Source organism: Sporothrix schenckii (assembly GCF_000961545.1).
Source record: "Sporothrix schenckii 1099-18 chromosome Unknown Cont47, whole genome shotgun sequence".
NCBI lineage: Eukaryota > Fungi > Ascomycota > Sordariomycetes > Ophiostomatales > Ophiostomataceae > Sporothrix > Sporothrix schenckii.
Window position 1 is genome coordinate 1,037,884 of NW_015971148.1, and position 27,265 is coordinate 1,065,148.

A 27,265-nucleotide genomic window follows, 5' to 3' on the forward strand; every position below is an offset into this window, starting at 1 on the left:
AGACACGAGTCGGCAGTCACTACAAGACGGCCAAGTTAGGTCGCCACCTTCCAAAAGACCGCTTGCGGGGCTACATCGAACGACCAAAAAAGGGCGTACAATTCAAGACCAAGAAGGTGTCCAAACTGGGCCCCAGCCAACCGTCAAGGTATGTCCTTATTTCTCGTTCTCTCTGTCCATCATCCTTACTTCTTTGGGATTTTGACCGTTTGCACATCTGGCGCATCTTGCGTCAAAACACCTCTTTTCACATTTGGCGATTGCTTCAATCCCCCGATCTTGCGTGCGACCACGATAGTGGAGTCAGTATACTGGGACAGGTCGGAGATAGTTACCGACTTTACCGTGGGCGTCGTTTTCTGTGTCTCGTTTTGCACGTTTTTGTTTCGCCCATTTTTTGGGTCGTGATATTTTACCTATTCTGCACCATTTTGCGCCGCTCTTGTTCTGTTGCGTCCATTTGCCCCAGAAAGATTTTTTTTCGTTGTTCATTTCAGCATTTCGCCTCCAGTCGCAGTCTCGGACCATTCAGCCAGTGGCTGGTCTGACAGCGCTTTTGAGTCTCGCGCTCATTTGCTAGTCAGTTTCTTGGGCCCCATTGTTCTCTCACACTGTTCGCCCGCTCCGGAATGATTTCTGCATGCGTGCGGGACATGGGGGGTGGAGACTGTTTGAAGCATTTTATGTTTTTGTGCGGATTGGCTGGGATTTCTGCATTTTGTGGTTATGGTTGCAGAACTGCAGGGGTACTTGTCCTAAAACAGCCTGGCCGGGGGAGGCAGATCCCTGACAGCCACGCGCAGATCTCGCCGGCCACGCTCTTCTCATACCGTGTTTTCCACGAGGTCATCCGCTCCACTCACCATGCTCGCACAAGTATCCTGCTGTACCGGGTACTTGCTTTGTGCTTTCAAGTGCCGGTTTTACAGTGTGACCGCTGTAATACGACCACCTTCCCAGCCACCACCTCCATTCCACCATCACCATCCACACATCCAGCACACGTCCTATCCACATGTCCACAAAACTGCCACACACCGTTGGACACTGCCGCGCATCGTTACTTCGGCTGCCATGTGCAGCGTGAAACAGGCGCGAGATTTCCTCCGATTCGCCTTGTCCACCCCAACGACGCTGAGACGTTTAAATTGTGGTTTTGCTGTCGGCCAGTTGCTGGCGCCTAAGAGAAATTGCCAAAAATTTGTCAATGGCAACAGCAGGATGCACAATGCTACAGTTCGTACGAGCTTTGTTGCGGCTTAAGACATCTAACAAGGACTGCCTTTGCCCTGTGTTTGACCCCATCGGCCTGGCCGTCCGACAAACACCACAACCGGCCGCCTAACAAGGACTGCCGTCATTAGCGTGACCTGACCAGTTGGATAACGCTCGACGAGGTCGCTCCTGGTCGAAGTGGCTTTCTAATTGGCCTTGTCGGCCTGTCTTCTTTTCTCATCTTCCCGTCATTCCATTGCCAGTTCCTTGTCGCCATGCCGCCCTTCCATTTCCTCCTGCACCCAGCGGGTCGGGCACAAAGCTGGGATGTGAGTACTTCACAGCCCTACCTGCCCTGCGGCCGTTATCTCACAGACGATGCTGAAACGCGTTGGGGGCCGTTTTTCACTACATGACGTCTCCCCTCCTCTCTCTACATCTAACGAAATTGCTCCGGCTTAGTGGGCCTTGGAGATTCCGCCACAGCCGGGATGACACTGGGCTATTCTGTCGTCCTCTCCTTGGTATCGTGAATGCCAAGGCGGTGACCAGGTGGCACGGTAGGAGAGAGCGACAACCCGCGATGCTCGCATAACCGCCTGAACCAGACAGGCCTCCTTGTTTCTACTTGCTCGCCGGGTGCCATCGGCGACATGGGTGAATTTCTTCCTGGGCAACTGGCCAGACTGGACTGGGTTGCGTTGGTAGCGTGGAGCGTGCCTCATTGTGCTGTCGCTTTTCCAGAGTTTTGTTGCCGGGAATTATCTGGGAATTGGCACTGCTTGCGCAGAGGCTCGGCATCATTCGGCGCTAGTGGTGACAGCCCAGCGCTCACAGTGCCAGAGTGCTTGCATTTGGGGGCCTGGGGGCCTGGGGCCCTGGGGCCTTGCCCTGCTGCTTCTGAAATACGGAGTGCCAGGCAAACGAAGCTAGTCAAGCCGCTTCTTTCCTAGCGTGCTTTCCCCTTTCACGACTTTATTTGCACACAAAGCCACGCAGAAGTACCAGTACCTCACACGGTACAAGGGGTGGCCATGCACCCCGTTCCACACTTGCCATTCACCCACCAGCCATTACCCCCCAGTTGCACCCAATGCGCTCTGCGTTATGTCGTACCCCGTCCACTGCGACCCAAATGTGCGCCTGCACATGGCGGAGACGTTATCAACCGCCAACTGCCAGACCCAGTGTCGTCAAACTTAAACCTGTGTTGCAGAATGTGGTTTTTGCAGACTCTCCACCACTTCGCGCGCATTCCTCCCCGATTTAGTTCACTAGCGTCTTGGTGCTGTCCACACGCTTGGAGCCGCTCGCACTTTCTCACGCTTCCCACGCCTGCCACGGCTGTATCGACAGTCTTGCCGTGGTCCTCGCGACCTCGCCGCCGCACCAGGTTCTGTCTAATTACCTTGCCAGGCGGAAGGCGCTACGGAACGCGACTATCCTGCACTGTTTCCTTTCCAAACCGCCTTCTTTTCCACCTTTTCGTTCCATGCCTTCCCTCCACATTGTTCCACACCCCCCCTTTCGGTCCTGCTTCTTTCCCCTTTCTTCGTCTTTCTTCTCATCCTCATCTCGTCAGTATTCATTATTGTTTTCTTTCTTTTACTAGTCAACCCCACCACGTCGCCTCCCCCTGGTCCTCATCCACTTCGTCCCGCCCTTCTCACACACTTCTTTGTCGTTTCTCTCACTTCTCGCTCGTTTTGCCTTCTCCTTGGTTTTTACATTAATTCCACTTTTCACTAACGCTTGCCGCCTTCTTGTTTCTTCCTCTTCCCCTTCTCTTTTAATAGATGGCCGCCGTCTCTCATCCATCCCGTTCTGAACCTCTCTCTACCGACAACACTACAAGCACTATCAGCGATACTGCGCCGAGCAAGTTTGCTAGTGAACGAGAAGCCCACAGAGACCTCACGTCCAAGTACCGCTATTCCACGGCGTCCAACTTCACCGTCCCGCAGACTGCGCCCGAAAGCAGAGGCGCCGAAAGCGACATCGCGTCTCTCGCAGCCAACCCAAACGTGGGTGTCACAGCTTCTGCTTCGGGATACCGCCCTCACTACTCCAGCTCACCGTCCATCGTTTCCGTGCAACCTGGTCCTTCCTCCAAGTCGCCGCGCTCCGGCTCCCTGCTTGCGTTTGCTACGGCCGCCATTGACCGGACCCAAACTGCCTTATCCACTGCCGAGCAAAAGATCCGCCCGAGACAGTCGAACGGCCGTCTCTCTGTTGGCGCCGATTCATCTGGTGTTCCTCAGTTCCCTACCTACTACTCGTTGGAACGGTCGCCAACCAACGCATCTGCGTCTACGGCATCTACACCGCAGTCTAGTAGTCAAAACAACGACCACAAGAGCGAAACCCGTCCGCCTCCGACTGTCCTTACCGCGACCAGCAGTGACGACGTATCCCAGTCGGCACCGCTTTCCGGCAAACCTTCGGATCATCCCCAGCACAAGCTCTCTCAGTCCTACGCCAAGCCATACGACCAGGCCGACCCTACTCTCCCGCTCCCCATCCGTCTCCCCAGAACCGACAACAAGATGCATCAAACATCCTCGCGCCTGTTGCGCATGACCGACGACGACCGGCCGTTTACAAAAGTAGGCAACAGACTCATTGTCGATTCTGCCCGGACTCATTGGCTAAATCATATGCTGACAAAAAAACCTTCTCCGTTTATAGGACTTTAAAGATTTGTTTGCGACACTGATTGTTAGCTTGCTGCCATTGTCTGCGCATCGTGTTCGCCTTACCAAGGTCGAGCACACATTCCTGTCCGAAGATGCCATCAACAACCTGGGCTCGCTCAAGTTCTCACAGTCCAATCGAATGCCCGACCCCAAAGACCAGTCCCGCATCGTAACCACCACCACCACCACCACCTTCTCCATGGCCAAGGACATGGCCCGCTCCATATGCCAACGCTTCCTCGAGGCCCGCTTTATTGAGTCTGCCGACGGCAAGTACCAGCAAGTCTACACGATGAAGGGATCCGTGTGGCAGTTGACGCCAAAACGCATTTCCATTCTCGACCGTTTCTGCTCGCGCAACGGAATTCAGCAGAAGCAGGTCGGCGAGCTGATTGGTCACTCCACAGCGCAAATCGTTATCCTCGAGCGCGACAGCCAAACCGACAAGCTCGTGAGCGACCGTGGCACAATCGAGGTCATCTTCCGCCGCTTCATCGGCGTGAATGGCCTTAATGTCAAACAGAGCGTCAACGCTGCCGACTCCGACTCTCTCAGTGACTATCGTGACGGTATGACCGGCGTCAAGATTGCGAGCGAACGCAAGGTGTCGGGCAAGACGTTCAAGGACACCTTCTCCGGCAAGGCTGCCGTTGATTGGCTTATGGACTGTTGCACGACCGTCGACCGCCGTGAGGCCAGCGAGGTCGCCTCGTTGTTTTCTGAGTACGGCCTTATCGAGGCCGTCCAGCACGACCGCATCTTCCAGAGCCAAGTTCCTGGCTCCCACCTCTTCCAACCCACCAAGAACGCCATCTTCCAGCTGACGACCAAAGGCCGCGACCTGTTCAACGGCAATATCTCACGCGGCCGCTCCTCCGAAAGTGACGGCGGGACCGCCCCACGGCCTGGCATTGCCCGTGACTCGAACACCCAGCGCCTGGACAAGATCCTCAACGATGCCGCCCTGCGCCTGCTGTTCCGCGAGAACCTGCGTGAGACCCACTGCGAGGAGAATCTGTCCTTCTACCTGGACGTTGATGACTTTGTCCGCAGCTGCCGCCAGTCGATTCGTCTAGCACAAAAGAACCCCGGTACGACGTCGATGGATGGCATTAAGGAGATAATGGCTCAGGCGTATGGTATCTACAACGCGTTCCTGGCGCCCGGTTCGCCCTGCGAGCTCAACATTGACCATCAGCTGCGCAACAACCTTGCCACCCGCATGACCAAGGCCGTCGGCCAGGATACCGCCATGATCGACACCCTACACGAAGTGACAACCCTATTCGAGGACGCGCAGAACGCGGTCTTTAAGTTGATGGCCAGCGACTCCGTTCCAAAATTCCTGCGCCACCCCAAGTATGAACACACGTTGCGCAACTACGACTTTGACGCCATCGTCATTGGCGGCAACCGCATGCCCGAACGGAGCCAGAGCCGCTCGAACCGCAAATAAGTGTTTTTTTTTCTCTCTTTGAGTGGCAATCTTGCGTCTTGGTTGCCAAAAAAAAAAAACCGTTACCTTACGTCCGTCCCTACGACCTCATGAGATAGCGATCATGTTGCTTTCGTCATCTCTCTTCGTTTCAACACAAATTATACCCTCGACCGTTCGTCCGTCGTTTCTCCAACTATCGTCCGATGCTGTGTCTGACGAGCAGCTTCAGTTTGTCAACTCTGGCCAACAATTTTCGTTCCATTGCTTTCTTACATCCACTCTTTAATTCGATCTGCATATACATGGTTTACCTATCCTACTTTCGTTATATTTCTTCTTTTTTTGCCGCATAGACATGTTTTTATAAGTCCTTCATTCTTGTTTCTTTGTTCTTGCGGTTACCCTACTTGGAGGGCTGGTTTCTGTCTTTTCATCATCTCATTTTCATCTTAATATCTCTGTGGCGTTTAACGGAAATATCCAGCATAGAAAGGGGCGCAGGGAAGGGGGCATTTGCTTCAAAGGAAGGGGAAGCAGTTGGTTCGAGAAGATGACGGAAAGGGTGGCCGGGTGATTAGCGGGTGGTGGAAAAGGATCTAGACAAAAATTCTAAGGATTGGCTCTTCTATGTCAAGTTTCGTGTCTGCATTCTTGTGCCACTCTTCTGCTTCTAGCCTCTGCGACTTGGTTAGGATTCTTTCGTCCCCCTGACCCGCTTCATCTTGAAAATTTAGCGTGTACAATTGGGCCAAGTCGCTGGTTTGACAAGCGGAGAAACAAACACGCCGCTTGACAAGTACACAGCTGCCTGTCACCTATCTAGTCAGCGTTGATTTTATTTTGATCAGTTTCAGAATTCGGGTTTGAAAGTAAAGCGGTTCTCAAGGAGATAGGGGCATCATGAACACATTAGCTACAATATCCAAACCAAAAAAAGAAAAACAATATAAAATTCTCAAATGATTCTGACTGGACCAAAAGCCTTTGCTTATGAGCCACGTACAAATGCTACGTCTCTATGCCTTTCCTCCTGGACGGGGTATATTGAGGTTTCCAAATTCCACATTGTGCCAATACCCATTTTCCCCACGCTGATGCACCAAACACCAAAAATAAAATTATATAAAAAAAACTCAGACCCGAGAAAGAACGGAAAGAAAAGCCAAACCCAAAAACTAGAAAGAAAAAAGAAAGAAAGAAACAAAGAAAAGACAGCAGCACCATTCATTACGGCCTTGAGATTTAGTCCAGATCAACGGCCAGGAAGCGTCTCCGCTGCTGCCAGTCGAATAGAGCCGGCTTGTCCTCGTTGGACGTGGCCGGGGCCAACGTGGCCGCTGCCCCCGCGTCCATATCAGCAAAGACCGTTGGCGAGTAGGGCCCCTTTTGGTTCGGGCCACGGGCGTCCGAGGCCAGGATGGGCGAGTCGACGTAAACGTCTTCGTAGTCGTCCTCGTTGTACACGTAGGGGTTCATGGCGGGATAGTCGACTGTTTGGCCCGGGCGAGTATGTGTCTCCGTAGGAAGGGTAGGTCGGAACGGAGCGAGCATCTGAGCAGCCGGTGTCGGAGCCGGTTTCGCGGCCGGCAGTGTTGGCACCCTCTGGTCTGTGGAGACGCGCCGCTGGCCGCCGATGCGGAGCGGCCGCGGGCACAGACTCAGGTCGTGGAATGGGATGTCAGAAGCAGCGCCAGACACAACGGAGCTGGCGCCGCCGCCGAGAGCAAGACTGGTGGCGTCGCTCCCGGTGCTCCTCCGGCGCGGCTCGCTGGTGGCGACCTCGCGAGCACTGAAGACGAGCGGCGGCAGGAGCTGCTGGTACAGCGAGTGTCGCTGCTCCTTGTCAGCATACAGGCCGCCGCGGCCGGCGTCATCGTTGTCTTTCACAGTGCTAATCTTGGGCAGTTGCATCTGCAGGCGGGTGAGAGGGCTAGCATTCATTTTGAAGCGATCGTATGGCATGGAAGAATGGCTCGACGGCAAGGACGGATTTGGTGACGAAGCCGGGGTAGAGGCGGTGGTGTCGGCAGCCGATGCCGTTGACGAAGACGCTGTCGAGACGCTCTTTGGCACAGAGGAGACCGACAAGGGCGGCGACGATAAAGACGTCGGATCGACGAGTATGTGGTCGTCTGTGGTGGCACCGTCCATCTGCGGGAAGAAAGGGTGGAGGAAACGCTGGTGCTCCTGGTTTTGTTGCTGGCTCTGCAGCTGTGTCTCACGCGCCAGTTGCTGTGAGGAGGAGGGCGGGCCCACGGCAAGAGAAGCAGGGACGCTCTTGCGAGAGATCACAAATGGCAGCTGTGACGGCGCCGGAGTCGGTACTGGTGCTGCTACAGGTGCAGGTGCTGGCGCTGGAAACGGGGCCGGCGTCGGGACTGCGGCAACGTTCGAGTACGATTGGGTATACTGGTGCTGGCGGTGAGGTTGTTGCTGCCGCTGCTGCTGCTCATGTCGTTGATATTGCTCCAGTTGCTGTGGCGTCGGATATTGGCGAAGAGGGAGTGGCTGCTGTTGCGTCGGGGTCTGGGTCTGGGTCTGGTTCTGTCCCTGTGGTTCTGTCTGCAAGGCCGCCTGATTTTGAGCAGGAGGCTGGTGACTTGCCGAATACACCCGGTATGGAGTCGGACGTTGGGCGTGCAATGGTGAGGCCATGGACGCTGGGCGTGGTTTGTCTTTGGACATGGCGGGCACGCTGGCGATAGGTTTGCTGCTATTACCGCTGTTGCTGCCACTGGCCGAGGTCGGCGACGTATTGGACAGGTTGGTTTTGAGTTTCTCGACGACGCCCTCATGCGACTTCTTGAGCGTCTTCTTGACAAACCCGGCCATCAGGCGGTTGCAGCGCAGGTCGACATCCTCGCGAAGGTAGAGGCCGGTGGAGGGTGCGCCAAGAGAAGCGAGTCCCAGCTCCAGGGGCTGCTTGGGCTCGCCAGGCTCTGTGCCGCCAATTGTCCAGCGATCGCGGATGTCAACGCCGAGCGGGGCGCGGCAGTGTGTCTGCATGCCATCAGGCAGTGGGTGGAAGGCGCAGGTGTAGGAAACATTGCCAGGCTTGGTCTTGGCGGATGTGGTATCGGCGGATGCTGGCGAGGAGGCCGACCATGGCATGACGACGGTATCGGTAAGCTGGTACCACGTGCAGTGGGCCTCGTCTGCCTCGGCCTCGGGTGGTGGTGGGATCCGGTGACGGTCTATGATCAAGGGGTTGATGTCAATCATGGTCTCGTAGTCGTGCAGAAAGTCGACGGCGGCTGCTCGGCTGACATTTAGCGGGAGCGGTGTGATGGACGTGAAAACGGTTCGTTTCGACAATGGAGCCGAGAGGCGGTTGGTAGACGTAGGCGATTTCATCGTGGGAGGAGGAAGGAGGGAGAATATAATAAATGTGAGACAAGCAAAACTAAACACAAAAAGTCGTGCAAAATGGGGCGACGATGTTGAAGGTGAGTTGGGATATTGGAAAGATAAAAACAGAAAAGAATCAGGAAGCAAAATAATCACGGACGAGATTGCGAGAAGTGTCAGACAAAGGCGACCAACACACGAGGATGAGAAAACAAGAAAATGGGTCCGCGGAAACTAGTCAACGCAGCCGGGCGAGTGTGACCTTCTTCTCTTTACGTACGAGTTGCGAGGCGATCAAAGTGTGGTACAATATCGAGCGCAGGCGAACAGAGAAATGCATGAGTGATGATATAAATAAAAGAGTGTGTAAGCCGGGTACCTGGGGGCCGTTGGCTCTAAGGTCTGGCTGGGGAAGCCCAAGTTCCCTTCCATTCCGTCTTGGCGTTTTGTTTGTTGTGCCCATGTCCACATTTGGATTGTCTTGGTCGTTTTTCCGTGTACGTTGTATTTTTTTCGTCTTTCGTTTTCTTTTCCTGGTTGATTCGTATTTCTCGTCATCGAAGGCCACATCCGTCCAATGTTTGTAGGCTCGTCTCCACCCTCGCTTAGACAAGGAAGAAAGGACCACGAAGAGCAGCTAAAATAAAATATAATAAATAAAAATACTTTGGAAGCCTCTTGGAATACTTCAGAAGATGTCGTACTGTCGGTTATCTCGACAGCCATTAAGCAAAGGTTGCTGCTTACTTGTTGGCTTGAATGGCATGCATCCATTGCCACTGCACTCTGCTGTTAGTACACTAGCACATACAGTCACGTACTTGCAGTGGCTGACGATCGCAGGAGAAAAGCCCAAATACGAGGCTTAACGTTACCATTTGCACACAAGATACGACGTAAAAGGGGGAAATTGGATCCAAGAGGCCAAAATGGCCGAAATGAGGGAACAAGCGACTGGGGAGGCGAACAAGGAAAGAACGCGGCTGACGAGCGACAATACCTTCCAGACTAGTCGACAAAGAAGGTGCTTGTGAGCTGTTGCCCAAAATAGCAATCATCAGCAGCTAAAAAGTGAAAAAGGTAGGCGCGGGTGGAGTCGCATTGCGCGCCTGCCGCCCGTAGCCCCTGCGGCCAAGAAGGCGCAGCCCGAACATCAGTAAGGCTGTGTCAGCCTCTTCCGCTGTCCCTTCCAAGTGCTCTTTCCATTTCGTCTCAGCCCCGGTCAGTGGCGTTCGAAGGAACGATATATTTTCACAGTTGTGGAAGGCGACACATCATCCAAGCTTTTTATAAGTCACTCCGATTCCACGTATTCTCACGTTTTCCACGTCAACGCATCGGCCAATACACCTCAGCCGGAGCCGCAATGGCATCTCATCTAGCATCGTCTTTGAGTTGCTGTGCAAAATGCACTTGGAGGCTGAAAAGAAAACGTTGTTTAAAGCGAAATTGTCCAAAGAATTAGACCAAAATTCGTCTGGGATAATGAAAAGCACAAACACCGTAGTTGTAAACGTCACATTACGGGCCTTAATAATCCTTGCCAACATCGTCCGTCTCCATATCACGAACCCCGCTGAGCTTAATCAACCGCACACTGCAAAGTATGTACGGAGCCGTAGGGAGGAAACAAAGACGGACACGGGGTCGGTGCAAAGACGAATGAAGACAAGCAGTTGAAATGTTACATACATCGATGCATATGCGCAACATGAAAACAAATTAAATTGTCATAAATCAAACCAAAACCTGAAAGAAGAGCAAACCGCCATATGACTCCGTCCCTTTTTTTGGTCGAAACAATACTCAACATGCACCAAAGCAAAGTCATCCGTTCAAAAATACAGAAAATATAGTCCCCTCCATCCAACCTAAACCAGCGTCGCGCCCGAGTCTCGCGTCCAGCCCTTTTGCCGCATGTTATGCTCAATCGCCTTCCAGATCGACTCTGACACCTCACGGTCACGCCAACGGTTGACGTCCGCGCCTGGTAGATTGGGATCGGTGTACTTGTCAATGGCGCAGTTGAGCACGCGGTGGCCCCAGTCACGAACGCCCGCGGGGACGGGCTCGCCGCGCCAGCCGACGTAGATGCCTTGGACGTGCTTGAAGAGCTCGGTCGGTGTCGTCCACTTGTAGCTCTTGAACTGCCAGGCCTGGCCGGTCGTGAAGACGGCAACGACGCGGTTCCAGTACTCGGGCTTGAAGTGCTCGGGGCCTTCCACGAGGATAAAGCGCAGAGCGCGCGCCGGGTCGATGTCCTTCATCGTGCGGGTCAAGTGCAGCATGGTGGCCGTGGAGCTGTTGTCGGCGGGCGTGTAGCGGCCGGACTCCAAAAAGGACTTGATGTTGGACATGCGCAGCAGGCTGGACGCCGAGGGCGACAGCAGAATGATGGGATCCGGGCGCCGCGTGGGGCCGCTCTTGGGGTTGAGCGGCAGTGCAGCGCCGGGCAGCTTCTTGGCGGCATCGAGGGCACCCGCAGGTGCGGCGCCACCCTGCTGCTTGCGCGACATGAATGGCACGGCCAGCTTTCTCACGTGCGAGAAGTCCTAGAAAAGCGGGGGATGTTAGCGATTCTCCTGTGTTGTGCAGACATGGTGATCTCGGCGCCAGAGGAGCGTGGCGTGGGGACGTGGGGAAGGAGACACGGCGTACCGTTGGCTTGATACCGCGCAGGACCGTATTGTGGTCGCCCGTGCGCCGCTCGCCGCTGTAGATGACCGCCAGGCGCGGGTCGATGAGCGCGCCTCGGCCCGCCCGCGACACAATTGCTGCAGCGCCGGCATCCGTCCGGGCACCGGGCGCCGCACCCGCAGCACCAGCCACACCTGCACCGCCCACGGCCTTGATGTACTCGCTCTCCTCACTCGCGCCCTCCAGCCACGTGATAAGGTCCAGGCGTTCGACAAACGCAAACTTGTGCACCGTTGCCGTCGACCCGACCGTCGCGAGCTCTTCATTGAGGCGCGTGGCGGCCGCATTGTACTCGTGAATGGCCACCTCACGATTGAGCCACGCAAAGTAGATGGACCGCAGGTCGACGGGCACGTCATTGGACACAAAGCGCGTGGGGGCATCGATAGGTACAGCCGTGCGGTCGCCAGCGGCCGCGGCTTCACCGAATTGCAGGAAGCGGGCCTGGGGCAAAGGCGTGGTGGGCGCGTCGCTGGCATCGGTGGCCGTGGGCACGACAGGCGAGCCAGCGGCAATCGCTTGCCGCAGGAAAAGTAACGGATCGATTTCGGCGGTGGCCATTGTGAGGATGGAGGGTGATGCGAAGTCCGATGAAGACGACGTCGCGTCGTCGGAAAAGGGAGGAAAGGAGGACGAAGGTGGCCCGCAGGCCGGACGCTCGCTAGCGAAGGCGCAAGATCGGATCGAGAATCAACAAAGAGTCAGTTGACTGTCGCGAGGGCGCAGATGACCGCGTAAACAAGGTTGTGCGGCGGCGGTTCGTGGAGAGTATTTGAGCTTGACGATGCATCGTGCAACGAAAGCTGTCGTTTGCGCAGGGAGGTCGAGAAAATAGCGTGGCTGTTATCGATAAGATGGCCCACTTTTATCGTTTGCTACTTTCGGGCAACAATAGAAAAGGCATCCAACAATGCGCTCTTCAAGTAGCAAGTGAACTCTACGTTTTTCAAAGTCGGCAGACTATTTTCTTGATGATTAAAGAGTGATATACATATAAGAATTTGTAGAAATAAAGTGGCTGTGTCAAAACTTGTACTTTTAAATAATTAAATCTTTGACTGTCTTTATTAGAATCACGTTAAAAGCCATCCACAATATCCAAACTTTTCATATTGTCTTCAACGATTTGTATGACTTTCAAATAAACCAATTAAAAGCACACACACAAACGAGAATAGCTAAAATGTATTTGAATATATCCATATAAATCATATGTGTCTAGGAACGAAAAATGAATGCCCAACGCCAAGTCCCAAACTTTTTAAAAAATCATGTCTTCTCATTATGCACCCTTGGGTCAAGAGCCAAGGTTAAAAAACACCAAAAGACTACCGGAAAACCTAGACTCGACAGAACCAAACCAAGGGCCCGCCCTCATGCATCGATCAGCATCGTGTCGTCGCCGTCAAAATCGGCGCTCTGCGCCGGCATGGGAATGCCACGACCACGACCGGCCAGCAGCTCGCGTCGGATCTCGGGGCCAATAGCGGCGTGACCATGGGTCAGCAGCAGGTCCAACAGGGCCTCGCGCTGGTCCTCGGTGATGGAGTCGTGGTAGCGCTGGGCAAACAGCAGGAAACTCTGGTGCCAGACGACGGGCGGGACGGCAGAGGCGCGGGCCCGCAGGAAATGAATAACGAGGGCGTCGACGACCTGGTAGGGCAGGGCATAGCGCTTGTCCAGCAGGGCCTTGATGAAGACGCTGATGGCAGACTGGCCCTCGGAGTCGGGCGAGATCTCGGCGGCAATGTCGCACAGGCCCTTGAGGGCGGCACTGGAGTGCAGCACGGGGATGGAGGTGCGCACGAGGGCGGCGCTGATGATCTGGGCCTCGCGCAGCGTCGTGGTGCCCGAGAGCACGAGGGGGAACAGGAAGCCCTTGAAGAAGGCGGCCGGGCGGAACAGCGATTTCTTGAGGGCGGCAAAGAGGTGCACGTTGAGCTTCTTGGTCTCGCGAATGTCGTCGCGCACCCGGTCGAGGATCACCATTTCCATGAAGCGGCGGCCGACCTCGGCCTTGGCGCTCACAAAGATTTTCGTCATCTCGTAGCAGGCATTGGGGGACCACCCCTCGGGCTGCGCAATCTCGAGCAGCGTCTCCCACTGTGGCACCGTCGGGAGGATCTTGAGCGGCTTGGGCAGCTTGCCAGATGTCCAGCGCGACAGCAGGAGGCCGCACTTGCTGTACACCTCGACGACCTTGGGGTTGATGTCGATCTCGCCGTCGTCCTCGCCAAACGCGCCGTGGCCAGCGGGCACGAACTCCATGTTTGAGCCGTCGCCCCGCTGGCCGGCCTCGTGCTCGGCAATCTTGGCCAGGATAATGTCGGCCAGGTTGCGGCTGCCCGCGGCCGTCGTCTCTTCCGCTGCATCACCGTCTTCTTGCGTCTTCTTCTTGTCCGAAATGTGCAGGTCCAGCCCGCTGCTCAATAATGGGTCGTCGTCTCGGTGGCCCCCGACAATCTTGTCGAACGCAGCCAGGTCTTCCGGCTCCAGGTCGCCCTCGCCGCCGTCGTCCAACGCCGTCTTGTCCTCGTCCTCCCAAACGTCGTCGTCGCCAAAGGCGCCGCCGCTGTCAGGCTGCTCGTCGATCTCGGCATCCTCCTCGTCGCCCGGAAATCGTGAGCCAAAGGTAAACGCGTCGGCCTTTTGTGCCCGTGTTGCTGCCTCCTCATCGCCCTCTGTTGCGAGCTCGCGGCCCAGCTGCAAAATGCGCTTAGATGCCTTGGAGTCCACGAAGCCCGGGCCGTCCTCATCATCGCTGCCTCCGTGGGCGCCGCCGCGCTTTGGTGCTTTTTGCTTCAGCAGGCCACGGGCGAGCAAGTCTTCGTCGAGCGGATTGTGGCGGCGGGCCTGGCGCGCGGCCGGCGACACCGCTTTCGGCATGATGTGGAAGTTTGTCAAAGGTACGTTCAGGTGGGGGTTATCGGTCTCTTCCTAAAAAACTGGTGCCGAAAGCATCAATGTCGAGCAGCAAGTAATATTTGATATTTTGAAATTGCCTACTTGGCAGCGAAATTTTGGCGGGACAAATTTGGGCGGTGATGTTGAGTGGGCAAGAAAAAAAATGCACGCTAAAAAGCCTTATCGATAACAGCGACCTCCTAAAAGACTTTTGCCCCGCCACAGCGACGCCACAGCACCTGTTTAAAGGTGCGTCATTGCCCCTCCGGCCCAAAAAGTCTGCTTTGGCCCTGTGAATAGCTTCATGTACGCTGAGAGCACTGTGTTCCAAACCACACGTTTTTATACCCTCGCATTTCGCGCTCTCGTCACCCTCCAAATTTTGATTCAATTTTTTTTGATAATCACACAACTATTCTCGATTGTTTAATATTGACCAAGGTCACTGATTTCTGCCACAATGCCGACGGAGCTGGAAGAGGTGAGTTTGCCATCTTTGATGGGCGTGGATTTTTATTTGTATCTCCGACTCGTCTTCACATCAGAAAAATGCTAACAGGGCCAGCTCGTGGGCTTTATCGGCCACGAAAACCCACAAATAAGACTGCTTGCTACCGAGAACCTGGTGGCTTACTCAACATCACAGCCTTCCATCTTCAAAGTCAACAACCTCGAGCCGATTAGCGAGCTGAAGATTCTGGTGGCAGATCACCCCAAAATCGCAGAACATGCGCTCACAATCCTCATCAACCTGACGGGCGATGCCGACATTTTAACAGATGTGGCTTCAGACGACAAGTTCCTGGAGTTGTTGTTCCTCCTGCTAACAGTATGTTTGCGGCCCGAGCGAAACACGGCCGGACTTTGCTAACGGATGCATTTTTAGAAAAAAGAAGAGGCCAATGCCAACCTATTAGCAATGCTGCTGGCCAATCTGGCCAAATGGGACGGCCTCAAGTCCATCCTCGACCGAAAACAGGACGCGCCAGAGGGCCTCGGCTCCGACGACCGTGTCATCAACCAGGTCATGGACCTTTTTGTCAAGGGCGCCGACGGCAGCTACAACAAGCACGCCGACTACGATTACCTGGCCTACTTCTTCGCTGACCTCGCCAAACACGCCGAGATCCGCCAATACTTTGTCAAGCGCCAGCCCTACGACGACGTGATTCCCTTAACAAAGATCCGCGTCTTTACCGAGCACAAGTCAGACGTGCGCCGCAAGGGCGTTGCCAGCACGATCAAGAACGTCGCCTTTGACATTCCCTCGCACCCGGCCATGTTGGACGAGGACGACATCAACATCCTGCCGTACCTCTTGCTGCCCCTCGCCGGCAACGAGAGCTACGATGAGGACGAGATGCTCGACATGCTGCCGGACCTGCAGCTGCTGCCACCTGACAAGCAGCGCGATCCAGACGCTACCATCTTGCAGACACACGTCGAGACCTTGACGATCTTGACGACGACGCGACCCGGTCGTGAGATGATGCGTGCCGTCAAAGTGTACCCGTTGATCCGCGAGACACACCTACGCGTAGACAATGAGGATTTGCGTGACGCATGCGACCGGCTGGTGCAAGTGCTGGCACGAGATGAGGCGCCCGACGAAAAGGATGACGCCGCAAGTCCCAAGGCGCGCATCACAGAGGTTGAAGACGAGGACGAGGACGAGCGAATAGTCGAGGTGTAGAAACTGGCGAGTGATGAAAAGACGAACAAAAAAAAATAAAGAAACAAAAGGCTCAAGCAAGACGAAAGACTTAAACGACACGTGGCGTACACAAAATGAGATTTGAGTTTTCTTTTTTAGAAAGAAAAAAAGCCACAACAACTTTGCAACGTAGCAACAATGACACATGTTAGCTCGCGCTCACCACATTCTGCACACAACCTGGATCGAAGTGAGCTCGCAATGGAAGCAAAGTCAGACGATTGATGACCGGGAATATGTGGAAAGCACACGACTCGAATGCAGCATGCAACATTGGTCCCGGGCACCTGGCAGACCGGACAGACAAATAAACCGGGGTTCCTCGAGTACGGAATGCGTCGCGCAATGTCGAACCGTCGTCTGTCGTAAGCGTTACCGACGACGTTCGCGGGATAAATTCAAGCCAAGCCACAGCGGGTACAAGTGTACATACTTTGGAGGGCATTTCATATCCGCACACCCACGACTCATGAATTCAGAGTGCCACGACGCTTCATCGATGGGACGAGTGAAGATTTCCGTTTGGCTTCCGTGACCCAGAGCCTCACCCGAGTTTCTGTGACGTTGGCCAAGAGATGAAGGAGACGTGCGTTCTTAACTACGTCCTTTACGGAGGAAGTAATATTTGCATACGACGTATTGTCTCGGGGGAACACGAGGACATCGAACAACCACGATAACCTAGGGCCAAGGGGCTTGGGCTACAAAACAATAGCGAAGCGATCATGCACACGCCCTCATCTATCTCCCCCACCCCACCAGATATACCACGCCTATGCCTACGGGTATGGCTCCATCGCCAAGAAATTGTACGATATATTCCATACGACGTACAGAGCAGAAACGAGAACTGGGGGTGAGGGGGTTGAGATAGGGTAGACTGACCTGAGGATACTCCATCCAGGAGTCTGCACGCTATTTTCAACGAAAAGGCCAGGCCAAGACACACGACCTGGGACCGTTCTTGAAGAGCGACACCGCCTAGCCAAGTGCGACACAATCAAGCTTCGCCGTTACTGTTGACGGGGCGGCGGACATGACCCGTTGCGGCATGGCATGATCGCGACCAGGGGAATTCAAACTTTCCAGAACTCGCCCAAGAGACCATGCCAAGACATAGCCGAGGATGGCCGTTCTTCAACAACCTCCATGCTGCCTTCCAAGAGCTTCCAAGGCCGACCTTTCGAGAGATGGTCGACATACCGTCACAAAAATCTCCCCAAAGGCTACTCTGAAGTTTTCGAAAGGTCGCCCCAACATTTCTGCAGGTATTTCTTTTTTTGCGGTTCGCATGTGGCGTTCGTTGACATGCTGGAGGACGGGCGTCTGGAACGGTCGGTGGCAAGCTGAGTTGGGCTTGTCAGCCGGTCATCGAAGGGAAGGGTCGGAGGCGTGCGAAGGACCTAGCCTGAACGAAAGAAATGAAACTCTCGCAGAAGAAAGGGAATAGATATGTGGGGAATGCAAAGCGACGTCCCAGCCGACACAAAACCCCAAGACCGTCAGTTTAATAAAAAGAGAGAAAAAACGTGGGAGGGTGTTGTCGGATGGCAAGATGACGGTCATGACGACCAAGATGGCTAAGGTAAGGCAAGTTGGAAGCGACCGGATCAAACATAGAGCAGGGATAGAAAAAACATGGAAAGTGGAAATAGGAAGCGAAGGCGTGCCACAAAAAGAGAAACAAAGAGGTTTACAAAGAGGGTTGGAGGACAATAGTAGAACAATGAAAAGTAGAGAAAACAGAAAATGGAAAATATACCACGCCAGAAACGAAAGAGGGTGGGGGATGAAGGTGTTCACAGATAAGCCCAAAAGCAATATTCCAAAAAAGGACAAAAATATAAAATGAGAATAAACTCATTTTATCAATGCGAATTCTCCATCTTCATTTTGGGAAACGACAATTGTTCTGCCAGCCAAAAGTAACATCACGACCGAGATGGCTTGTAGGTAACGAGAGACCACACAAAATAAAAGGCGAACAAAACTTCAATAGAATTGCTCCGTAGGCTCACAAAAGAGTAATAAGATACGCGTCCGCTCCTTTTGTATTGCCAAGACTTGGAATCCAGAACCAGAGGCCAAAGCTGCCGAAGACGAAAAAGTCACAAAAGTTGAGCACGAGAGCAGCTCGTGGATGAATTCGACGGTGTCGTTGGCCAAAGCTGGCCAGGGACGTCAGTGGAGTTGGGGGGATTATCTGGAGAGTTAACAAAGGACCAAACGACGTAGAACAGGCACGCTAGAAAAACCTACACAGTTCTAGACCCATAGAGGAGAAAAGTGTGTGGGTGTCGGCGACCTTTGGGGAGGTTGACGACCCAGAGATGGGGGAAGGGTCGCCAGGGCACGTTTGTGGCGTACGACGTCAGGGAATGACGACTCGGGTGACCGAAGGCACTTGATGCGTTTGGCCATTGCCTCGGAGGGTGCGCTTGTTTTGGCTTTGTCTGCTGGCTACAAGATACATTCGTATGCCTTTTTCGTAATGCTGCAATATTGATGTTGGACGTTCAAAGTGGGCCCGCACTCGGAAAGGCTGAGGTGCCAGGCAACCAATCAGAGGATAGATCTACGAAACGTGCCTTCTCAAGCAACTGCAATTCATCAGATCTAAGGTACCCGCTCCACCCGGATGGTCCGTGCCCGGCCCCTGCTAACACTGGAAGCTACTGAAATTCTGTAAGATGATTGGCCAGACGGGAACGTCCTGCTATTCAATGAGGAAACAGGAGGGAAATCGCGACCGACCAACTCGACGGTTGACTGCCTCATTTAGGGCCCGCCGAAAATGAGCGTCTTTTCTTATTTTAGTGGAATCAGAGGCCTGGCACGCGATGGATACCTCTGCCCCGTTGCCACGAGCTGGATTGGGCATGGCGAGTAGCGAGAAGAAGGGACCCGTCGCGAAGAATGCCATAGCTTCAACGAAGATAACCATTGCAGCGACGTAGTATGTATGCTATCCGAGTCTAGATCCAACGACTTTTAATTCAAGCTCTGCCCTATTCTGACATGGACTGGAGATGTTGCCAAGTCGGGAAAGGGCGCCGGCGGTCGAGGGCGAAATTGACAGGTGAACCGCGCGAGGGGCGAGAACACGGAGGATGAAGAACAGTAAACAAAGGAACAAGAAACTTTCCAAAACCTCATGGGAAACCCTAATTGGCAATGGGGACGACGGAGTCAGCGATAGCAGAGGAGCCAAGACGATCGAAGAATCAGGACGTGAAAGAATAGGTTGGCGAGCGTCTCAAGCAAGGCTTTTCGAAGCCATCTAGGCTCCTTGCCTGGCAGACCTGTGACTGATTCAGATTGCTCCAGCAAACCTTCGTCGTGCTTGCCGTCACGTTTTGTTGCTGTGAGGGGTGCTGGCAGTGACTGATTCTGCCCTGGGATCCTTGGCTCAAGTCGCCCTAGGCCGCTATGAGCAGCAATCGGTCACTGAATGAAGAGAACCGACGCCCTGAGATCGTTCACAAGAAAGGCGCAGCTTGGAAACTATGAAGCACGGCATCCATTTAGATCAGCAGCAGCTTGCAAAAAGTCGAACTTGCAACCAAGTCTAGACGACTTCAGAGTAGAATAATGTCCCTACATGATGGCGTCGATGGCGATGCCAGGCGACGACCATACGGACGAGAGGGGTGTAGATGTAAAATACAATGTGCTGTGGTGCCCAGCGATATTCCAGATCATCCCAGTTGGGGTGTACCGTCGTCCCAGGTTGCCTGTCTATCGTGCGGCTGTTGCTGCTGCATACTGCTCCTGCGGCACTTTTCGCTGGTCACGCATGTGCCTGTCCATGTTCGGTGTAATTTCAATGGAGAGTCCAATGGCGCGCTTCCGCAGTGATTCCATGGTGAATTACGCGTTGCATAAACGCAGCATCAAGTATTGTGAGCAGCGACACGGTGGTTTGACTGCGTTGACTGGTTGACTGGTTGACTTCCTCAAACCAGTCACCGAGCTTGGCAGCCACCCCCTCCCACTCGCGAGCCTCTTTTTCTTGTTGACACGCCCCCTCCCCCTTTCTCCCACAGCTCAATCCCTGCAGACAACCAGGCAAGGCACCCTGTCATAATCACGAGCCTACTTAGTACGTTATAAAGGTTGGGGCGAATTTCGTTACACCTGCAGGAGGGGACGCTATGCGTGGGTGAGTGGGCCTGTCTTTCTTCTTCACAAAGTCTATTTTCTCTCGGTGGTCATGTTTTGCAGTGGCTCTTATTGCTCCTGCTTCTTTCCTCTTTGGGCTCGGTTTACAAGTCAATTGTGGGTACCGTTTTACGTCTCTTTTCGCTTTTGTTTCCTTTTTCTTTCCATTTTGTCTCTGTTTTCGCGTCTTGTCCCTGGTCTCGTGAGGCTTTGCGTTGTGTCGGTACCTCGTGTCAACCTTGAAGCCTGGATCTGGACCTTGGCAGGCTTGTCCCCCCCCCCATCATGCGCCGTTGTACTGTGCATCTTCCTTTTGGTATAAGACGTTGACCATCGTCTTTCATTCCTCACATTCCACCCCCTGCTTCTTTTCGTTATTTCGTTTCTCTTTTCTTTCCTTCCCCGTTCTTTCCAAGGCCGCTTTCTTCACGAATCCCGTCCATCCACTCTGGCACATCTGTGTTTGCGTGTGTGTTGACTGCCTCTTCTTGTTTCTTCTCTTCACTCATTTATTTCTTTTCTTATTTTCACTGCCCCTTCTTCATCGCAACGCAATGGCCGACTACGAGGCCCAGGCTCCTGCCGTTTCGGGCGGCCCCGTCCAGAAGACATCTGGCGGCAACGCAGCCTACCACAACTTCCACAACGACTTCATCCACGTCCAGGACCCCAACGAGCGCCGCCGCCTCGCCCTGGCTGAGATCGACAAGGCCCCCTTCGGCTGGTACCATGTGCGCGCCATCGTTGTTGCCGGTGTCGGTTTCTTCACGGATTCGTACGACATTTTCGCCGTCTCGCTGCTCACCATCATGCTGGGCATCGTCTACTTCCCCGGCGTCGGCGTCATGCCCAACAAGTCGGATACCGCCATCAAGCTGGCCACCTCGGCCGGTACTGTCGTTGGTCAGCTGGGTTTCGGTACTGCTGCTGATTTGGTACGCTCCGCTCCGAGCTCCTTGCTTCTTTTTTCGACTCACTTGTGGCTCGCTTCGATCTATTTTGACCACCACTAACAATGCACAGCTCGGTCGTAAGCGCATGTACGGTCTGGAGCTGATTGTCATCATCTTCGCCACGCTTGCCCAGGCCCTTTCGTCCGGCTCGCCGTCTGTCGACATTATCGGCGTGATTATCTTCTGGCGTGTGTTGATGGGCATCGGCATCGGTGGTGACTACCCCCTGTCGTCCATCATTACTTCAGAGTGAGTTGTGATTGTATTCGTACGAGGACTGTGAACGTCGCTAACAGTTCAGGTTCGCTACTACCAAGTGGAGAGGTGCCATGATGGGCGCTGTCTTCGCCATGCAGGGCCTGGGCCAGCTCACGGCCGCCTTCGTCATGCTGTTTGTCACTCTCGGCTTCAAGGAGTCGCTCAGCACCTCCACCAAGGTCGCCAACTGCACGGGCGTCTGCGCCCTGGCCGTCGACAAGATGTGGCGCACCCTGATCGGCTTCGGCGCCGTCCCTGGCTGCATTGCCCTCTACTACCGGCTGACCATCCCCGAGACGCCCCGCTACACTTTTGACGTTGCCCGCGACGTCGAGAAAGCCGACGAGGACGTCAAGACGTACATAAGCGGCCGCCACGGTGAGGGTGTCGTCGACGAGGTCGCCCGCGCCGCCGCCCACAAGGCTACCGCCGAGAAGCTGGACGTCGGCAAGGCCAGCTGGCGTGACTTCTTCAGCCACTACTCGCAGCTGAAGAACGCCAAGGTCCTCGCCGGCACTGCTCTGTCGTGGTGCTTCCTCGACATTGCCTACTACGGCCTGTCCCTGAACAACGCCACCATCCTGGGCACCATTGGCTACTCCACCTCGGGCACCCACTCCACCTATGAGTACCTCTATAACACCGCCATTGGCAACCTGATTATTGTCCTGGCTGGCGCCGTGCCTGGCTATTGGTTCGCCGTTGCTACCATTGACACGGTCGGCCGCAAGCCCCTGCAGCTCGGTGGCTTCGCCATCCTGACCGTCCTGTTCATTGGCATGGGCTTCGGCTACAAGCACCTGTCCTCGGGCGGCCTGCTGGCCATTTACGTCCTGGCCCAGTTCTTCTTCAACTTCGGCCCCAACACCACCACGTTCATCGTGCCCGGCGAGTGCTTCCCCACTCGCTACCGTTCTACGTCGCACGGTATCTCGGCCGCTTCTGGCAAGATCGGCTCCATCATCGGCCAGGGTGCCATTGCTCCCCTGCGCACCCGTGGCGCCACGTCCACCAACTCGGCCCCTTGGCTCGACCACGTCCTGGAGATCTACGCCCTCTTTATGCTTCTGGGTTGCTTCTCTACTCTGCTGATTCCGGAGACCAAGCGCAAGACGCTCGAGGAGCTGTCGGGCGAGGACCAGGACTACATCCCGGGTCCCAGCCCTGTCATTGAGGGCGGCAACGGCGTCTTCGTCGAGAACAAGCAGTAAAAGGATTCTGGTGGAGAGGAGACGAGGCGAACGGATCAGATGACTAGTACCAAAGAAAAAATAAAGTCAGAAAAAAAAGACACGAATATGAGAAACATGTAAATTTGCTTTTTACCTCCTTTCAGCTATACGGTCAATTTTTCTGTTTTTTTTTGTTCTTTATTATGTTTTGCCCCTGTCTCTCGTTTCCAGGTTTCGTTTCGCTCTCTTACCAAGCATTCCTCCCACACCCCTTCCATGACCAGATCAGACCATCGTGCACATCCCGGACTCCTCTTCACATTCCTTCATTATCTAACTTTTCCTTCTCATTTTGTAATAGCTGCCTTGCCGCACTGTGCACTTTTCTCTCTCTCTTTTTTTACACCCTCAGATATCCAGATCTCTGTTTTTATAATAGCATCATTAGAACCTGGAACGACCAGAAACGAAATGAACATGAAAGTATAGCAATTGCAAGACTTGTACGAAGCAAGAGACGCAAAATGACATTGAATAAAATACAGAGATTTGGAATCCGATACGTGCTAGACTTAAGCTTGTACAATTTTCATTTTCTATCTTGCCGAGTATACCTGTATATCCATTCGTAGTATGTACAACAGCCCCTGAAGGGCCCTTTGAACTTTGTGACTGACGATATAAGATGTCTAGCCAACCGCGCTCCATCTATATATGCTCGCTGTCGTCTTGTGGTCGTACACAAGAGGCGTCACTTTTGTCGACATTCGTCGGTAGGGTGACGTGACGTGGGAAGTGAAGTTTGAACTGTGAAGGAACGATGAGATGAAGATGAGACAGGAAGAAAATCTAAAATCAAGGAAGGTGGGCGGTGAAGATGTGTCGTCCACAGCCGTATGCATGTGATAAAACAAGAACCAGAATAAAGAACACGCTTCCTTCCCAACGTGAACGCCAAATCCATCGCAGAAAATGATTTCCAAAAGACGTCCAACCGCCGCCCACCGGGTACCGCCAATTGCCGGTCCCTTAAATACCAAAGGCCCGTTTTAATCGCTCGTACGTGTAAAACGCCGCGGCCGCCATCGGGACAATCTTGACGTAGCCAATCGTCAGACCCACAAAGAACCCGCGGATGCCGCGCTCCCGCATAATCAGCGACGCCGTCTCACCAATCCGCAGCCGGTGGCCGTCGCCCACCGCACCGCTCACCTGCATGCGCCGCCGGATCACTTCGAGCGGGTATGACGCCGTCTGCGACACCAGACCAGCCACGCCACCCGCCAGCAGCTCGGCCCACGACCGCAGCGGCAGTGGCTTGTCGACCGGTGCGTTGGGCGGCGCGGGCAGTGTCGTGTACTTGGCAAACACGGGCATCCGCAGCACGTCGCCGGCCGTGTCGTGGGTCAAAAAGGACATGCCGGCGTAGGGCAGCATGCCCAGAATGGTGGGCGTGAAGCCGCGGTAAAAGTTGCGCAGCCCGGACCGGGGCAGGGTGGCGGCCACGGCTTCCGTGACACCTGCCGCCACGCCCTCCTTGCTGGCGTTGGTCGCCGCGGTCGCTGCGGCATTCCGGTCGATCGACTGCTCCGTGTAGATGCGCCGGCAGATGGAAGCCAGTGTCGAGTGCCCGTCGCGCCGCGTCTCAAAGGCCAGCCGCACGCGGATCACCTCGAGCGGGTACGTCACAAACACCGACGTCACGCCAGCTAGCGAGCCGCTCAGCAGCCGCCGCAGCGGCGTCTCCTTGTCCTTGTGCGGGATAATAAATGACCGGATCTGCTCGTACGCAATAAACTTGACGGCTGCGTACGGAAATACCCGCAGCAGCGTTGCCGAGTGGCCGCGGTACAGGCCCGTGACGCCGTCCTGCTGGTAGATGATGCGCATGGAGTGTGCAACGCCAGACCAGGAGCCCGAATACTTTGCAAACTGCGGGTTGCTCGCCTGGAACAAGATCTTGACGCGGTCCAGCGGCGCCACGATCGTCTTGGCCACGCTGCCGGCCACACCGCCGGCGACGCCGGACCGCCAGAGGTAGTCGACGCTCTGTTTGTCTAGCGTTTTCCGTTCGCCTGCGTGTGTCGTGGATATGGATACGGGGGTCGACGTGGTCGCCCCGTCGTTTCCGCCGTTGCGGCTCTCGCGCGGCCGGGCCGACTGTGCTATCTCAGACATGGTGGGCGAAGAGAAGCTGGACGGGGCAGTCGGCGCATGGTTCGCGAGGGTTGATGTCATTCCCACGCAAGAATGGAGGGTGTGTGTCGGAGTGGGGGGAGAGAAGGAAGACGACAGAAGTAATGACGTCGAGTCGATTTGACGTCAGAACAGTAAGAAAAACAAGGAGGGACGACAGTCTCGGCCGTGGGTTGTTCGGAGGAAAGAACAGGTTCGTCTGTGGGAAGCAAGGAACGAATCGAGCGGCGTTGATGGTGGCACGCTATATAGTGTCGTTAGACTTGCAAAGATTCGCCGAGCCCTGCGATTTCGATTCGAGGCCTCGCCTTCCCCCGGTATTAGTCCTCTGCACTTGCGCTTCTGCCGTTTGGCGGTTTTAGCGGGCGTGGAGAGGCCTCGCCTTTAGCGGCATCGGTGAGGGTGACTGAACCAAAGGGCGCCGAGGGATTGCTAAACTCACATAATTTGGTGGTAAGACGTAGGGATAGACGGCAAGAAGATGTTCCTTCCTGAAATGATAGCGAAAAGGAGCAACATAAAAAGGGAAGCTTCGAGGCAAGGCGCTGCTTTCGCACCAGGTCGCCGTCTCACTTTTGCGGGAAGCGACGACTCGCACGACTGAGCCGGTGACGATTCTAACTCTACAAAAGCAAGAGCCGCCTGAACTGGGCCAAAAGTATGCATGCGGCAGGCGCAATGGTCATGTGCCCTTCACCCAAACAGCGCCAAAGTGCCCACAAATGGAAAATTTCGCCTTCCACCCTCCATTCTACAGCATTCCGTCACCGAACGTGACCATTTGTGGCACCTCCGTCATCATTCCTTCCCCTAAAATTTTCTGTTAACCCCGGTAAAGTCGCCCGCCTCTCCTTCCGAGCCGACAATTGCCGAGCCACTTTACCACCAATGCTCTTGATGGTAAATGCACAGCAGGAGTGTGCCCAGCTAGAGGTTGGCTGCAGACACGTGAAAGTCACCAGCGACAACCAGACAGGCACAGGCTCAATGTGCCAAAACACACCTGTATTAAGTCGCCCCTATCAACGGCCAACAGTGGTCAACAACGGCAACTTGCCCCCAATTGCAACCCCATATTGGGGCTTCGCCTTACTTCACGTCTTCCCCGGATTCGGAACGCCCTGGATTACTGCTGAGCTTTTATAGGCGTCTCGGCTATCTCACTGCTGCTGGACTGCTGGCTGATGTCGCGCCCATTTTCATCAATCTTGTTTGAGACTGCGGATCGCTCTGTTGTTGTTGTCGACCTGCCAAGGTCCATTGAGGAGGTGCAAGACGTAATCGGTATTGGTGACGGTGATGTCGCTGGTATAGCAAACAGTGGTCGGCAGCAACGCTGCCAACGATTGATTTCGACGCCAGCGCCTACAGAGCCCTTTGATACACCACGAGGCTCGGATACCATCGACTATGCGGCCGGTCGAAGCTTGGCTGGCCAGCTGGCCGAGTTGACGACCCGGGCTTCCGTGGAGAGCGCTCTCCGTGAGCTGAAGACAGCCGCGTTCGACGGCCCGTGGTGTCTTCCGCGTTGCCTCTCAGATCACGCAGTCCAGACAGACGCTAGTGAGGGCCAGCCCGACGACCCGCTCATCCCACCCGGGGCACGTTATCTGGACGGGACTATTGCAGACCGCCGAGACGAGTTCCTCGCCGCTGCGCCCGAGTTCGACGTGATCGTTATGGACCCGCCGTGGCCCAACCGGTCGGCTCGGCGGCGACGGCAGGGCCGCAAGAGAAAGCGCAGTGCACTGGATAAGGGGGAAGATGCAGAAGTACATGGCACCGACAGTGGCTACGACACAGCTTCGGACATGGCCGTTCTGCGGGACATCTTGGGACAGATCCCCGTTGGTGCAAAGCTGGCCCGTAGTGGAATCGTCGCTGTGTGGGTGACCAACAAGCCAGCCTGCGAGGCCCTCCTAACGGACGCCAAGCATGGCCTGTTCCGCACATGGGGGGTCGAGCTGGTGGCGACTTGGACCTGGGTCAAAGTGACCAGCAGCGGCGAGCCCATCGTCGCGATGGACGCGCAGTGGCGCAAGCCGTGGGAGCGTTTGTTGTTGGCTCGACGGCCAGCTGGAAACGGAGGCATCTCATCAACGGCTCTCCCTGCGCATCGTGTGATCGTGGGTGTTCCCGATGTGCACTCGCGCAAGCCGCACCTTAAGCCACTGTTGGCGCCGTTCTTGCCGTCTTTTCCTGCTTCAGAGATTCGTGGACTTGAAATATTTGCACGGAATCTGACGTCCGGTTGGTGGGCATGGGGTAATGAAGTGCTTCTGTTCCAGCACCCGTCATGGTGGACAACAGCTATAGAGCCAGAAGAGGCTGTCGTTGATACCAAATAATAGAGGCGCACACTAGCTAGGCAATAAATATCAAACACCGCACTACCATACCGAAATTATATATGGAATGCTTTTGGAGATCTGTTTGATTTGACATCATACACGGGCAATATGCACTAAAAGACAGAAGCCCTTTTCTAATCCTACATGAACCGTTGTTAATAA

The 27,265-nt window shown here is 54.7% G+C and overlaps 10 protein-coding genes across 10 annotated transcripts; 4 read left to right on the top strand and 6 right to left on the bottom strand.

The window, feature by feature from the left end:
* Positions 1-1,673: 1,673 nt before the first annotated feature.
* SPSK_03789 (uncharacterized protein) lies at positions 1,674-1,940 on the bottom strand (the record flags this gene model as incomplete). The annotated part of the gene is made up of 1 exon (XM_016730623.1): positions 1,674-1,940. The coding sequence occupies one exon, from the start codon at positions 1,938-1,940 to the stop codon at positions 1,674-1,676; it is 267 nt and encodes an 88-aa protein (XP_016584921.1).
* Positions 1,941-3,011: 1,071 nt separating this feature from the next.
* Positions 3,012-5,367, top strand: SPSK_03097 (developmental regulator flbA; the record flags this gene model as incomplete). The annotated part of the gene is made up of 2 exons (XM_016729938.1): positions 3,012-3,821; positions 3,904-5,367. 2 exons carry the CDS (start codon positions 3,012-3,014, stop codon positions 5,365-5,367), a joined length of 2,274 nt encoding a protein of 757 aa, XP_016584922.1.
* A 1,224-nt stretch (positions 5,368-6,591) lies between these two features.
* SPSK_03142 (uncharacterized protein) lies at positions 6,592-8,703 on the bottom strand (the record flags this gene model as incomplete). Its single annotated transcript, XM_016729983.1, has 1 exon — positions 6,592-8,703. The coding sequence occupies one exon, from the start codon at positions 8,701-8,703 to the stop codon at positions 6,592-6,594; it is 2,112 nt and encodes a 703-aa protein (XP_016584923.1).
* Positions 8,704-10,568: 1,865 nt separating this feature from the next.
* On the bottom strand, positions 10,569-11,955 carry SPSK_03365 (parafibromin; the record flags this gene model as incomplete). Its single annotated transcript, XM_016730203.1, has 2 exons — positions 10,569-11,249; positions 11,356-11,955. The coding sequence occupies 2 exons, from the start codon at positions 11,953-11,955 to the stop codon at positions 10,569-10,571; spliced, it is 1,281 nt and encodes a 426-aa protein (XP_016584924.1).
* Positions 11,956-12,768: 813 nt separating this feature from the next.
* Positions 12,769-14,280, bottom strand: SPSK_03320 (essential nuclear protein 1; the record flags this gene model as incomplete). The annotated part of the gene is made up of 1 exon (XM_016730158.1): positions 12,769-14,280. The coding sequence occupies one exon, from the start codon at positions 14,278-14,280 to the stop codon at positions 12,769-12,771; it is 1,512 nt and encodes a 503-aa protein (XP_016584925.1).
* A 478-nt stretch (positions 14,281-14,758) lies between these two features.
* Positions 14,759-15,991, top strand: SPSK_03421 (uncharacterized protein; the record flags this gene model as incomplete). Its single annotated transcript, XM_016730259.1, has 3 exons — positions 14,759-14,779; positions 14,858-15,127; positions 15,185-15,991. The coding sequence occupies 3 exons, from the start codon at positions 14,759-14,761 to the stop codon at positions 15,989-15,991; spliced, it is 1,098 nt and encodes a 365-aa protein (XP_016584926.1).
* A 3,589-nt stretch (positions 15,992-19,580) lies between these two features.
* Positions 19,581-19,876, bottom strand: SPSK_10543 (uncharacterized protein; the record flags this gene model as incomplete). The annotated part of the gene is made up of 2 exons (XM_016736916.1): positions 19,581-19,746; positions 19,779-19,876. The coding sequence occupies 2 exons, from the start codon at positions 19,874-19,876 to the stop codon at positions 19,581-19,583; spliced, it is 264 nt and encodes an 87-aa protein (XP_016584927.1).
* Positions 19,877-20,727: 851 nt separating this feature from the next.
* SPSK_03205 (MFS transporter, PHS family, inorganic phosphate transporter) lies at positions 20,728-22,595 on the top strand (the record flags this gene model as incomplete). Its single annotated transcript, XM_016730046.1, has 3 exons — positions 20,728-21,108; positions 21,197-21,375; positions 21,428-22,595. The coding sequence occupies 3 exons, from the start codon at positions 20,728-20,730 to the stop codon at positions 22,593-22,595; spliced, it is 1,728 nt and encodes a 575-aa protein (XP_016584928.1).
* A 990-nt stretch (positions 22,596-23,585) lies between these two features.
* SPSK_03445 (solute carrier family 25 (mitochondrial carrier protein), member 16) lies at positions 23,586-24,734 on the bottom strand (the record flags this gene model as incomplete). Its single annotated transcript, XM_016730283.1, has 1 exon — positions 23,586-24,734. The coding sequence occupies one exon, from the start codon at positions 24,732-24,734 to the stop codon at positions 23,586-23,588; it is 1,149 nt and encodes a 382-aa protein (XP_016584929.1).
* Positions 24,735-25,936: 1,202 nt separating this feature from the next.
* On the top strand, positions 25,937-27,100 carry SPSK_03441 (MT-a70 family protein; the record flags this gene model as incomplete). The annotated part of the gene is made up of 1 exon (XM_016730279.1): positions 25,937-27,100. One exon carries the CDS (start codon positions 25,937-25,939, stop codon positions 27,098-27,100), a length of 1,164 nt encoding a protein of 387 aa, XP_016584930.1.
* Between the last annotated feature and the right edge of the window lie 165 nt (positions 27,101-27,265).